The following is a 12,195-nucleotide window of genomic DNA, read 5'->3' as shown; positions in this document are numbered from 1 at the left end:
GATGGGGGCCCAGGCAAAGGCTCCGCCGAAGTTCAGGAGAGACTAATTCAACACCGATGCAGAGCATCACTGGGACGTAGGCAAGTGGTTAATGTCAGTTTACCGAAGAGACATTAAGATACGGACCTTATTGTTAACAATTGCTTCAGAGTCGTCAAAGACAAAGTCTCCATCGTAGCTACGTGCGAAACACACGAGGGAAACAAATCCCACAAGTAACTTAGCCCAGAGAGGAGGAAGAATGGAAGATGGAATGATGTGATCCAAATCGGCATCCCACTCGGCCATCCTGAAAACTGCGGGCCGCCGGCCTCTTGCTCCAGCATTATGCTGGCTAGAAACCTGCAAGAAAAGCGACATGACATAAATATTGATCATTGCCTTGTTAGGAATGTTTATACAGTAGACATGTTTACCTCAAGTGAAAAAGAGCTAGACACTCTTATTCATTTATGCTGTGAGTTTATAGGATGTGATCATTAACAGCTTTATATCGTGGTTTCAAAACGCGAGTGGACAGAAAAATCACGTGGGACACATGTAGATTCTCCTGGGCCCAAATACAACCTACCAAGTCAGAAGTCCTTGGGCTTCTGATGCTGGATTATCCTTGAGAAACATTGATTTAAGGGAATCCTATGTTTATCAGCCCCATAAGGCAAATCATTTTTATAGTCCTTGAACCAGTTTACAAAGTTGAAAAAAAAACCAGTTACCATCTTGCTTCTTCCAACCAAGAAAAATCAATAAATATTCATTGTTGGGTCTTAGCACATTGTGTGTGTTCGTGTGTGTGCGTGAAGCATGGTCCTGATTCTGAAAGAGCTTACAGTCTATCTGCAGAACACAGACACTCCTGCCAGTTAAATGAAAATCTGGGAGAGAGTTTAATAGAGGTGAGGTCGCAGGGCACATGACCGTGGTTCCCACACAGGGGACAGACAGAGGAAGGAGGGCACACTGCAGACTGACAGGCTGGGGACAGCATCATTCCAGAAGGAGGAACTGTACCCTAAAGGAGAACACTGGGAGCTACTCCAGGTGAGGACACGACCTCCAATATTGGTGAAGGAGTCAAGTTAAAGATAGACACGTCTTTTAACTTTTCTTTCAAAGGGGCAAACGTTAAAGCCAGAAATTTCATTTCTCAGTCTTGCCATTTCTTAGTTCTGTGGCCCTGTGTGTGCAACCTATCCTTAGGAGTCCACTTCTTGTGTACTTTGCAAACCAAAAGAACTTTCCAGCAGTGAGAGTTGCCTCAGAGCTTCCTGACTTGGAATTTGCCCAAACAAATATCAAACTCCCCCTCCTCTCCAATCCCACTGCATCTGTCCCCATTCCCCACACCCTCAATAGGCACTTCCTTTGGTTCTACCAGGATCACGTCTGGGTCAAACTGCTTAGAGGTTCCAATCCTGTGTAACTTTGGCCAAGTTACTTCACCTCTCTGGGCCTCAGTTTCCTCACCTCTAAAATGGGGATGATAACTGGGCCCACCTTACATGGTCGTCATGAAGGTTAAGCAACACACCCACCTAAAGTGCTTAGAAACACTGCCTGGGTTTAATGAACGCTGAGGGAAGGTTACCTGTTATTACTAGTACTTTCTTCAAAGAGGGAGAAAACACAGGCACAGAATTATTCTCTTTTGAGAATCCCCTGGAGGATTTGGTGTACTGGTACTGAGGCTCTCGTCTTCCCCAGTAAGGGAGCAGGGCCCCACTCCTTCATGCTGAGATGGAAGAAAACCCCAGGCCCCTTGATTGGAGAGGCAGTTTAGATGTACAGCGGACCCTTGAACAACGCAGGCGTTAGGGGCACTGACCCTCCTCGCAGTTGAAAATCTACGTATAACTTATTATAAGTTCGTATCTGTGGTGCCTCCCCATCCGGGGACTCAATTAACCACAGATCTTGTAGTAATGTAGTCTTTTTTTATTTTTTAGCCTCGCTAAAAAATGGGGCATGCAGGATCTTAGTTCCCAGACCAGGGATCAAACCCACGCCTCCTGCAGTTCTGTTTGTTTTAGTACTGTAGTTTTTGCTACGGAAAATAATCTGCATATAAGTGCACCCACGCAGTTCAAAACCGTGTTGTTCAAGGGTCAACTGTATTTGTTTCCAGGTCTCCAAGGAAATACCCCAGATTATGGAATCAATAAGAAGTCAGCCCAAGAGGCCATCCAAGGTCACAGGTGCTGGAAAGCAGTTCAAGTTTACAATCTGGAAATGAAAGGCTCTGCAACTCTCTCAGCACTGGGCCCTAGAGCTTCTCCACCTGATGTAACTCATGCTCTCAGCAAGTGCAGGGGGTGGGGGTGGGGGAGGGAATATTCCAGCCACTATCTGCTGCTTTTTTTTTTCTTTTTCTTTTTCACTGAAAGGATAAACCACTGGTCAAATCCAAATCACAGTTGCAAACACCACAGAGCTCACCACACAGGCCCCAACCACTGTGTGTACATTTCAGCTAAAGAAATTACCCCTGCTACTAAAAATGAAATAAATAAGTGTAAAGGACTGAATAGTTAGGAAGTTACCCTGACTTAACATGGAGGGAATAAAAGCGTTCTTTGATTTACAAAGTGAATGTGAAGGAAAGCAAATACTCTTTATCAATTTTAAATGCAAAATAGAGCTGTGAGCTGACAAGCGGTCCCATAATTGGTCTTGATGTTATCTGCTTCAGGCCCAAATATTTGAAGTGTTTCACAAGCGGTTCTGTGAGGTTCAAATGGCCCTCCAGGAAGAATACTGGGTCAGGAAATAATCTGTGCTCCTAAATTAGTTGCTGAGCCTCCCTTTTCATCTCAGATTGTTCGTAACACATACCAATCACTTTGGTACTCGGACGGAAGGCAGACTACAGACCCGAACATCTGGGGTGCCCAGGGGGCCAGGCCTGGACTCCTGGGGGAGTCAACAGGATGGGTGAGGCAATCTCAGAATGAGCTTCCCCTCTTCTCTGGCAGGGACATCGGGAAGCCTAGCATCGGTCCCGTCCCCGTCCCGGCTGGCTCTTCCCTCCTCATTGCTGAGTCCCTCCCCTGGTCGCCAAGATTCTCACATCTCTGCTGCCCCAGAGAACACTCACAAATGCCCTTTCCACTTCAGGCGTGATTGTTAATGGGTATCAGAGGATAGTTCCGAAAATATTGTGGATTAGCAAATGCGATACAGGTACAGTGTGTTAGGAACCTCGGTCCAGCCCAGTGGTTAAGAGCACAGGCTCTGGAGGCACACAGATTTGGACTGGCTACCGGCATGACCCTGAGCTACCTAGTCCTTCTGAGGATCCATTCCTCAACAGCACAATAGGGTATCACTACTGACTCCAGCAGGTTGTGCTAAGGATTAAATAAGACCATATATGGAAACAATTAGCTCCCATGACTGTAATCATTTTGGAGAGATTAGTACCAAGTGACCAGCCCCTGACCTCCTGTCTTAGGATCCCCAGTGTTGCCATTCCTGAAGATGCGCTAACCAACCAAGGCCAGCAGTAGCCCATCAGGTGACCTGATGCAATTGAGAAAAGGGCACCCTTCTTTTGGGCAGACCCGGTGCACTGCTTCCCTGGCCAGGCATCTGTATGTCCTGCATAAAGTGCACGGCTGTACAACCTGATCTTCTTCCTCCAACAGTAGATGGCCTTTTTTCTGCAATGTTCCCAGCCAGGCTTGGTGCCCAGGTAAAAGAAGCCCTGCCGGCATGAGGTGGTACATGGAGGGAGACGGGTCCCCGCCACCTTTTTTGTATCCAGGCCATGAACCAGGAAGGCACACAGTTCTGTTTCTCTCTTGATGGGCCCTGGGAGGCATGGCCCCATTCCTCTTCTCCAGGGGATGTCCTGCCTGTGAGCCCGGGCTCCTGGGCCATGGCTGGATAGTAAGTTTGCCTTACAGACTGAGAATAATGGAGCAACACAGTGGCCTCAGGCTCAGCCCAAGCAGAGCTCCAGCCAGTTTTACCAGTGACAATGCTAGTGTTCCGATTCCTATCTGACTCCTGTGCCGGTCTCCCACTGTGTTGAGAATTGACTGGCGCCTATGAGTAGTTGGATTTGGAACGAAGCAGAAGTCTCTTTATTCTCAATTTCTCCAACTCCTTATATCAAGCCTCTATTTTCAGGGGGTTAAAACAAATTAACCGATCATCAATGAAAAGGTCAAAAAGACCTCGAACAGGGATCCCACGCCACCCCTCAAAAGCAAACATCAGTCACTGAGCTGCGAACCCTGGGGACCTGGTGACAGCTGACAGAGCAGCCTGGACTGGCAGATCAAACCTAAGTGATCCACGGAAAACTCAGCAGCAACCACCTACTAAAGAATATTCTTCCCCCTACACTGAAGGGCCTTCTCGCATCAGGCTAGCCTTTCTACCTCATCAGTAACAATCCATCCACACACCAGCTGCCCTCTGCCAGGCTGAGATGAGACAGTGCCTCTGGAAATCAGAATAAAGAACACAGTCGTTTCTGACCCAGAATGTGGAGACCTGAGTTGACTGCTCCTTTCTGGGGTCCCCCAAGGCACGGGAGACAATCATCTCTACCGCTCTCCACCACGCAGCGCTGAACACAATGCTACTCGAGGTATCTTCCTCTTGTGCTTGCCTTCCCAGTTTCTTAATTCAGTAACACATGAGGGCCATGCTTGCCAATAGCCAAGAATGACTGCGGAGGTTCGACATTCACAGTTCCACTGCCCCACAAAGTTTCCAGCTTGCTAGCTTGTAGCCATTTTCCCATCTAAGTCGGCCGGTGTCACTTTACCCCACGTCCATCTGGGGCGCGCCAGGCACGGTTGGGACTGCGGGAAGAGGGGACAGGGAGGGGATCCAGTCAGTCCTCACTGTTAATTGTTTCTCAAGAAATTCTCCCCATCCATCTCTCTCTGAGAGAAAGCAGTGTGGGACGATTCACAGTGCTCTGGCTAGATCTTTCCTCTAACTCCTCCTTTCTTTTGTGTGTGGTTAAAAAAAGAAGAAAACACACACACAGCCTACAGTCACAACATCAACAAGACCAGAAGCCCCGCGGAGCTCGCTGGAGGTGAGACGGCGGTTGCGCCACCTGCTCTGCTTCCCCAAACTCCAAGCCCGGGCAGAGAAGTGGCAGCTCGGTGGTCCCGGGCGCCCCGACCCAGAGCACGCCGCTCTGCCCGGCATCCAGCGCCGAGTGGCTGGCACTCGCGGCGCTGCAGGGGAGCCGCCTTTAACCCAGAGCAGGAGGCCGAGCGGCCCGCCTGCGCCCAGCCACCGCCCGCACTGCGGCCAGCTGGCGGCCAGGCGCGGGGTGGCGCGGGGCCCCGCGGCCGCTCCGGGGACACGCCAAAGGCGCCCGTGCACCCGGGGTCGACGGAGCGCCACGCTGCTGGAGCGAACAGGGGCGGAGATGAGAGCGCAGGGGCGCGGGCAGGCGGAGCATGCACCCTCCACGCCGCGCCCTTTGTCCCGCGTGCTGCTTACACCCGCGCGCATGGCGACGGGGCCCACAACCCCGGTGACCCCGGCCCCGGCCACAGCCCGGGTCCCGGAGCCAACTCCTCCAGCAGCGCCGCCGCCCGGCCCGGGCCGGACCGCGGGGCTCGGGGCGCGGCGGCAGTGAGGAAGGACCCCGCGTCCGCTCCGCACCCAACTCCGCTCGCCCCGCGGCGCTCGGCAGCGCTCGGCCCTGCAGGAGCCGCCCCGCCCGTTACCTGCAAGGAGCCCGAGCGGCGGCCACATATCCCTCCTGGGCGCTGAAAGTCCGGTGGCTCTCGGCACCAGCCCGGAGCCGGGCAGGGGGAGAGGCCTCCCGCGCTGCTCCCCCGCTCTCCGCCCCCCGCCCCTCCCCCGGCGCCCCGCGCCTCCCGCACAGTCCTCAACTCCCCACGCGTACTGGCGATCACTCTCACACTCCCGCCTCGGCCCTCCCCCTCCTCGCGGCCATTGGCTGATTCTGCCGTCACTTTCACGCTGCCGCCGGTCCCTCTTCAGCTCATTGGTGGGCGCGCCTGTGACGTCATGCCAGTGGGCCCTAGTCGCGGCGGAGGAGTCGCAGGGATAGACTGACTCGGTGGCCGAGGAGGAAGCGAAGTTCTGGGCGCGGTACCTGGGCGGGGTCGGGGCGGGAAGGGGCGGCCCCAGCCTGGCTCCGGGAGGCGGGCTCTGGGAGCTGGCCTGAGCGGGACGCCGTGGGCGTATCTCTCTCCCTCCTGCTGTCCGCCGCGCAGGAGCCTATTCCTGACCTGTCTCGCGGTCCTCGCGCTGTCGGTGGCGCTCGGCGGAGGTACTGGAGGGTCCCTGCAGGAAAAGGAGCTGGGTCGGAGCGACCAGAACTCTAGACTTCTTCCTGTCTGGGAGGGGTTGTTTCAAGTGTGTGTCTCCACTTTCTGCCTCAGGAAAGAACTGAAACTGCGTTCTTCCATGCAAGGTCCTGCTGCCCGGGCTTTTGTTTTTAGCAGATCCTGTTCCACGGCCCTGGTCTTTATTCTCCTGCTGACCCACAAACCCTGCTCTGGCCCTTCACCTGGCCAGATCCGCCATCCATCCATCGACCATTCACCAAGTCATTGTGACCTAAACTTCCACTCGCAACTGCAATGCCACTCTGCGCATTTCATAACCCCCATTCTTAGTATATTACTGTCTCCTGCTTTAAGAAAAAGAGAAACTTTCCCCACTTTCCACCGCGCTTTTCCCTGCATGATTTAACACACCGCCGACATTTCAATGAATATCTTCCAAATTTGCAATTCGGATCCTGACTTCTCTGAGCTCCAAACCCAACCCAAGTATCTAGCTTCCAATTCAGCTTCTCCGCTTGGTTGTCACAAGAATCTTGCATGGAGCACATGCAAAATGGGACGTGTGCTCTCACTGCTTGCTCCTCTTCAGGTCTCCCTGTCATAGTGATGGGTCCAGTAGTTCCCCAATTCTGCATTCACCGTTGGCATGTTAACAAGTCACCAAGATTCTACTTGCTACATGTCTGTCAAACATGAACACTTCTTTCCATTTCCAGTGCTACATTCAGTGCTGTGCTACTGTGTGTGTCTTCGTAACCCACATTCAGTGATGTCACATTGGTAGATTGCAGTTGGCCACTGTGGGAGTATTTACACCGTGGAAATTGGCAATGCAAATCGGAGCTTGATTTGGTGTTTTGCTGACTGTCTTTTTTGCTAGACTAAAGAAAGTGATGGAGGAAATAATAATGCAGATTAAATTTAAACTTAATTTACTAACACACTACTGCACTTAGCGCTGACATGAAAAGATTTTAGTTTAATGGGTTTAAGATTTTAGTTTAATGGGTTTAATTTGTAATCAAGTTTAATGAGGGTCTGACAGAAGTATGCTTAAGGAGTTGTGAGGCCCCGTGGGTAGGGTTGGAGAAAGGAAGAAAACAGGCCATGTGTTAGAGCAGTGTCACTCAGAAACACAGTTCCTGGGCCCATCACGATCCATGAACTGTTTGTCACTGGTCAGCAGTCAGTTGTGAGATAAGCATAGACATCGTGAGTCATCAGAAACTTTGTAATAATTTGATAATGCCTGCAGAATTTATTAATAACAAATTTGGGCTTGTATTTTCTGTGTCTTTGCTTAACTTTTATTTTCTTGTAATTTATTTTTACTGTATTTTTAAAAAGTATTGGTTCATGATGGACTGGAAATAAAAACCTAAGTCTCCACCACAGATACTTTGAGAAACTCTAAGTTAAGGGATATTTCTCAAAGGAGCTGATACCTATGTTGGTTCTTGAAAGATTAATAGTTATCAATGAGTCAGATAAATTCCAAGGGCATCCTAAACAAATGTTTAGACTAAAAAAAATTACAGAGCTATGAAAATGTGTGATACATGTGTAGAACTATAAGTGTCTGTTTGCCCTGGTGTACAGGGCTTACCTGAGGAATTGGTAATAAGTGAGTATGAACAGGTAATGTAGTAGCGATCAATACAAATTGCCAAATAGCTTCAGCTCTCTGCTTCCCAGACACTTAGTAGGATTGCTTGTCTCTGTCCTCTTTGCAGGTAGTTATAGCCCATGTGACTTGTTTTGGCCAATGAAATGTAGGCAGAAGAAATATGTGTTACACAGAGGAGACATGTGTTGCTTCTGCGTGGAGGATGTAAGATCAATGTGAGTTTGCCACAAGTCATTCTTACTGTTGAGGTGATCGCAGAAACATATGTCAACGTAAAGTCTCCATTAGTCTGGGTCCCTGAGAAATAAAACATGCAAGGTTCTCTTTCAACCTGTGATGGACTTGTAGCATGGTGAGATGCACACACTGTCATCTGTTGAGCCACTGAGATTTTGGGATTGTTTGTTCCTGCAGCATAACCTTGTTTATTCTGACGAATATAAGTAGGGGGAAGCCAAATAAGAAGAGCCTTGAGTGCCTTGTAAGGAGTTTGTATTTCACCCTAAAGGTAGTGAAACACAATGGAAAGTTTAATAAACAGGAAATGACATGACATTTATGTTTTTAGAAAGACCACTGTGACAGCAGTGTTAAAAAAATGGATTATAATGGAGTAAAACTAGAGGCAGGAAGAGATCTAAGCAGTTAATTGTGATAGTCCATGGGAAAAGTGATACTTAAGAAAATAAATTTTTGGAGATAAAGAGAAGGAGATTGGGAAATATTTAGTAATTACAACCAACAGCACTTAGTGATTGATTCGGTATAGGAAGCAAAGTAGAAAGGGAAGTCTAGGATGATTGCCACGTAGATTTCTTTTTAATTAAAAAATTTATTTTATTTTATTTACTTATAGTTTCGCTGTGTTGGGTCTTCATTGCTGCACGCAGGCTTTCTCTAGTTGCGGCAAGCAGGGGCTACTCTTCGATGCGGTGCGCAGGCTTCTCATTGCGGTGGCTTCTCTTGTTGCAGAGCACGGGCCCTAGGTGCACGGGCTTCAGTAGTTGTTGCGTGTGGGCTTCAGTAATTGTGGCTCGTGGGCTCTAGAGCGCAGGCTCAGTAGTTGTGGCGCATGGGCTTAGTTGCTCCACGGCATGTGGGATCTTCCTGGACTAGGGATTGAACCCGTGTCCCTGTATTGGCAGGCAGATTCGTATCCACTGCACCACCAGGGAAGCCCTCCACGTAGATTTTTAACTGACAGTTGGGTAGACGGAGCCAATACAGACGGAGGCAGTTTGGGGATGTGGGCAAGTGGCTGGTTGGCATAAGCCGAATTTGAGAGTCCTGTGAGCCATCAGGGAGATGTATAGGAGGTGGCTGGCAACTCAGGGGAGGAGTCTGGGCCACCACTGTAGATTTAAGAGCATTTGAAGCTGCCCGCATGTATGCACTTACCCAGAGAGGGCATGAACAGTAGAAGGAACTAAGCACAGGCCCATGGGAGGTATGGTTGGGGGCCTCCAAGAACACCCTCAGCTTCAGTGAATCAGTAGATAGACTCACAGAAGTAAGCAAACTGTTATTGTCACAGTTACAGTTTATCATGGCAAAGGTTACAGATGGAAGCCAGCAACGGAACTAGGTGCCTGTGACAGGGTCCAGGAGACACAGGCACACACTCCCAGTTGTCCTCTCCCTGCAGAGTCATGTGGATGACACTTAGTTCTCCCAGCAACGATGTGTGACAACACACCTGAAGAACTGTCAACCAGAGAAGCTCACTCAAGCCTTGGTGTTCAAAGTTTTTATTGGAGGTTTGTCAGTAGACATGGCTGTCCACCTGCATGGCTGATGTGAATTTCCAGTCTCTCCAGACATCAAGCGGATTCTATGTGGTCCCAAATCATATTGTTAGCATAGACTACATGGCATGCCAATGTCCTTGGTAAACAAAGACATTCTTATCAGACAGGATATTCCAAAGTCTTAGAGGTTACCTCCCAGGAACAGGGTAAGGGCCAAACCTTTCTTCCCATGTACAAGGTTAATCCTTTACTGCCCAGGAGGCCAGCATTTGAGGGTCAGATGAGGAAAGACTCCACAATAGAGAATAGGACTCATTGACTGAATACTGGGCCTAAACTATGAACAAGTCTGGCCATGGAATCCAAGAGCAGAGAACTTCAAGAAGGAGGGTAATAATAGTGCCAAATTGGTCAGTGAGGTGGGAGCTAAGAACTGTCCTTCACATTTGGCCAAGAGGACATTGCAGACTGTGCAACAGGCCCTTTAGGATCAGGAAACAAGCAGAGTGCATGGAGTGAAGAATACAGGACTCTAGAGGAAATGGAGATAGTGAGTATACATTACTACTTCTGAGAAGTTTACCTAAAAGGGGAAGGAAAGGTGTGTATCAAATAAGATATCTTCATGAACAAACAACTGAAAATCTCAACTAAATTGGCATAACAATAAAGGAATTTACTGTGTTCCTAACAAGAAGAACAGAGGTGGTTTGTTCCAGGCTGGCTCATTCATCAGGGACCCGGTTTCTTTCCATGTCGTTGCTCTGCATCCTGTTGTGATGACTGTCTAGTTCCCTTCATGGTATTAAATGTCTCTCTCAGTGCTGGCATCTTATTTGGAGTGACTACATCTGGAAGCAGGAAGGAACCTTCTCCTAGGATGACTCATTTTTAGGAGGGAGGAAATGTTTTCTAGAAACTGCCTAGCAGAGATCCTGGCCACATACCCACGCCTAAGCCATTCACTGGTAAAAGGAAGAGGACCAATGTGGACCAACCAGGGCTTAGCTGAAATGCAGTCTTCTGTCTCTAAACAATGGGGGATGGGGGAAGGTGGATGGCTGGCAATTTAGGGGCTCTATTGGGGGGAATAGATGTTGGTTGGATACCATCAGTGTGTTTTACCAGATGGCCCTTGGAAGGGCATAGAGTATCAAGGGAGATTTGTTTTTGGCCATGCGGCAGGGCATGTGGGACCTTAGTTCCCCAGCCAGGGATGAAACCCGTGCCCCCTGCAGTGGAAGCACAGAGTGTTAACCACTGGACCGCCAGGGAGGTCCCGAGAATTTTATTTTTAACATGTAAAAGATTTTAATTTGCTTGTATGCTGAGAAGTAAGAACCAGAAGAGAGGGAAAGTCTGAAGTTAAAGGAGAAAAAATAAATAATATATGATATAGATCATGGTCTCTGGAAAGCTAAGAAAAAATTTAATCCAGAGACAGGTTGGAATAGATACTTTTTTCCCCTTGAGCTAAAAAATATTTAATGTTGCTAAATAACATAAACTTCCCATTCATGTATTGTCTGATTTTTTGGAAACATCTTATATTTTGACCTGTTCTCCCAAGTTAACAAGTTAGATATCTATCTGCGCTCTCCTTAAATTAACTGTCATCTTTCTTTATTTCTCCTTAGTGTTCCTCTTTTCAAGAGACCCATGATCATTTCTATTTTTAGAATTCCCTGATTTTTGTAAGAGGTGGTGAGAACTTTTGTAGGTCAATCAATATTTGCCTAGTGCAGATATTTTTTGGTATTTTTATATTTATAAAAATGCTTTGGGAGGAATGACAAATGGTTTCATCTGCTTGATCTTAAAGCATCATATTTTTTAAAAAGCTTCATATTTCACATGGTATTTCCATAAATTTTCATTTTTAATGTACGTTTTCAACACTAGGTGTGTAATCAAAAGTTAAGCAACTGAGCTTGTGTAGCCTATGTGGTTATATTTGAATCTAAACTTTGTCTTGAAATAATTGGAGAAAGCCGTGTGATATCAGAAGAGGAAATAAACAGTAACACATCCAGCTTGCTCTGTGCTAGTACTGTCCTAAGCATGTTGTATATATTAATTCATACTTTATATACTTTATAAGGTAGACTTTATACTTTATATACTTTATAATACTATTATAATACTATACTATACTATACTATAATACTATTATATACTTTATAATACTTTATAAATACTTTATAAGGTAGACCTACTATTACTACCCCCTTTATATAGATGTGGGCATTGAGGCACAGAGAGTGTAAGTAACAGCTGGATGTGGCAGAGCTGGGATTTGAGGTCAGGCAGCCTGGCCAGGAACAGGTCAAGATTTATCAGTTCACTCTCTTGCCCCTACACGGCCTGGGGTGTAGATCAACCAAGAATTATAAAAACTCCTCAAAACCTGCATCTTTATCTCCTCAGCCTTTTCTTCTTTGCCCTCTTCCAGCATCTTATTCTCTTCTCTTAATCTCAGCTGTCTCACCTTAAATCTCTATTTAAAATAAATATTATGATAAAGTAA

At 47.7% G+C, this 12,195-nt stretch overlaps 1 protein-coding gene across 6 annotated transcripts in view; it reads right to left on the bottom strand.

Annotated features, from left to right (window-relative positions):
• Positions 1-5,860, bottom strand: part of TMTC4 (transmembrane O-mannosyltransferase targeting cadherins 4) — a 62,325-nt gene extending 56,465 nt beyond the window's left edge. For 2 of the 6 annotated variants that reach the window (XM_033435083.2, XM_033435084.2), the window contains exons 1-3: positions 5,703-5,803; positions 4,486-4,814; positions 127-342 (exon numbers count right to left, since the gene is read on the bottom strand). In XM_033435083.2, coding sequence (XP_033290974.1) covers positions 127-342; positions 4,486-4,551 — 282 coding nt within the window. In that variant the 5' untranslated portion in view covers positions 4,552-4,814; positions 5,703-5,803. Of the gene's footprint in view, positions 1-126; positions 343-4,485; positions 4,815-5,702 lie in introns of all 6 variants that reach the window. The other 4 variants (XM_033435086.2, XM_049701170.1, XM_033435085.2 and 1 more) reach the window with 4 other exon arrangements.
• Positions 5,861-12,195: the final 6,335 nt, after the last annotated feature.

This window comes from Orcinus orca, chromosome 18, assembly GCF_937001465.1.
Source record: "Orcinus orca chromosome 18, mOrcOrc1.1, whole genome shotgun sequence".
Taxonomy (NCBI): Eukaryota; Metazoa; Chordata; class Mammalia; order Artiodactyla; family Delphinidae; genus Orcinus; species Orcinus orca.
This window is presented reverse-complemented; position numbering and strand designations above follow the sequence as displayed.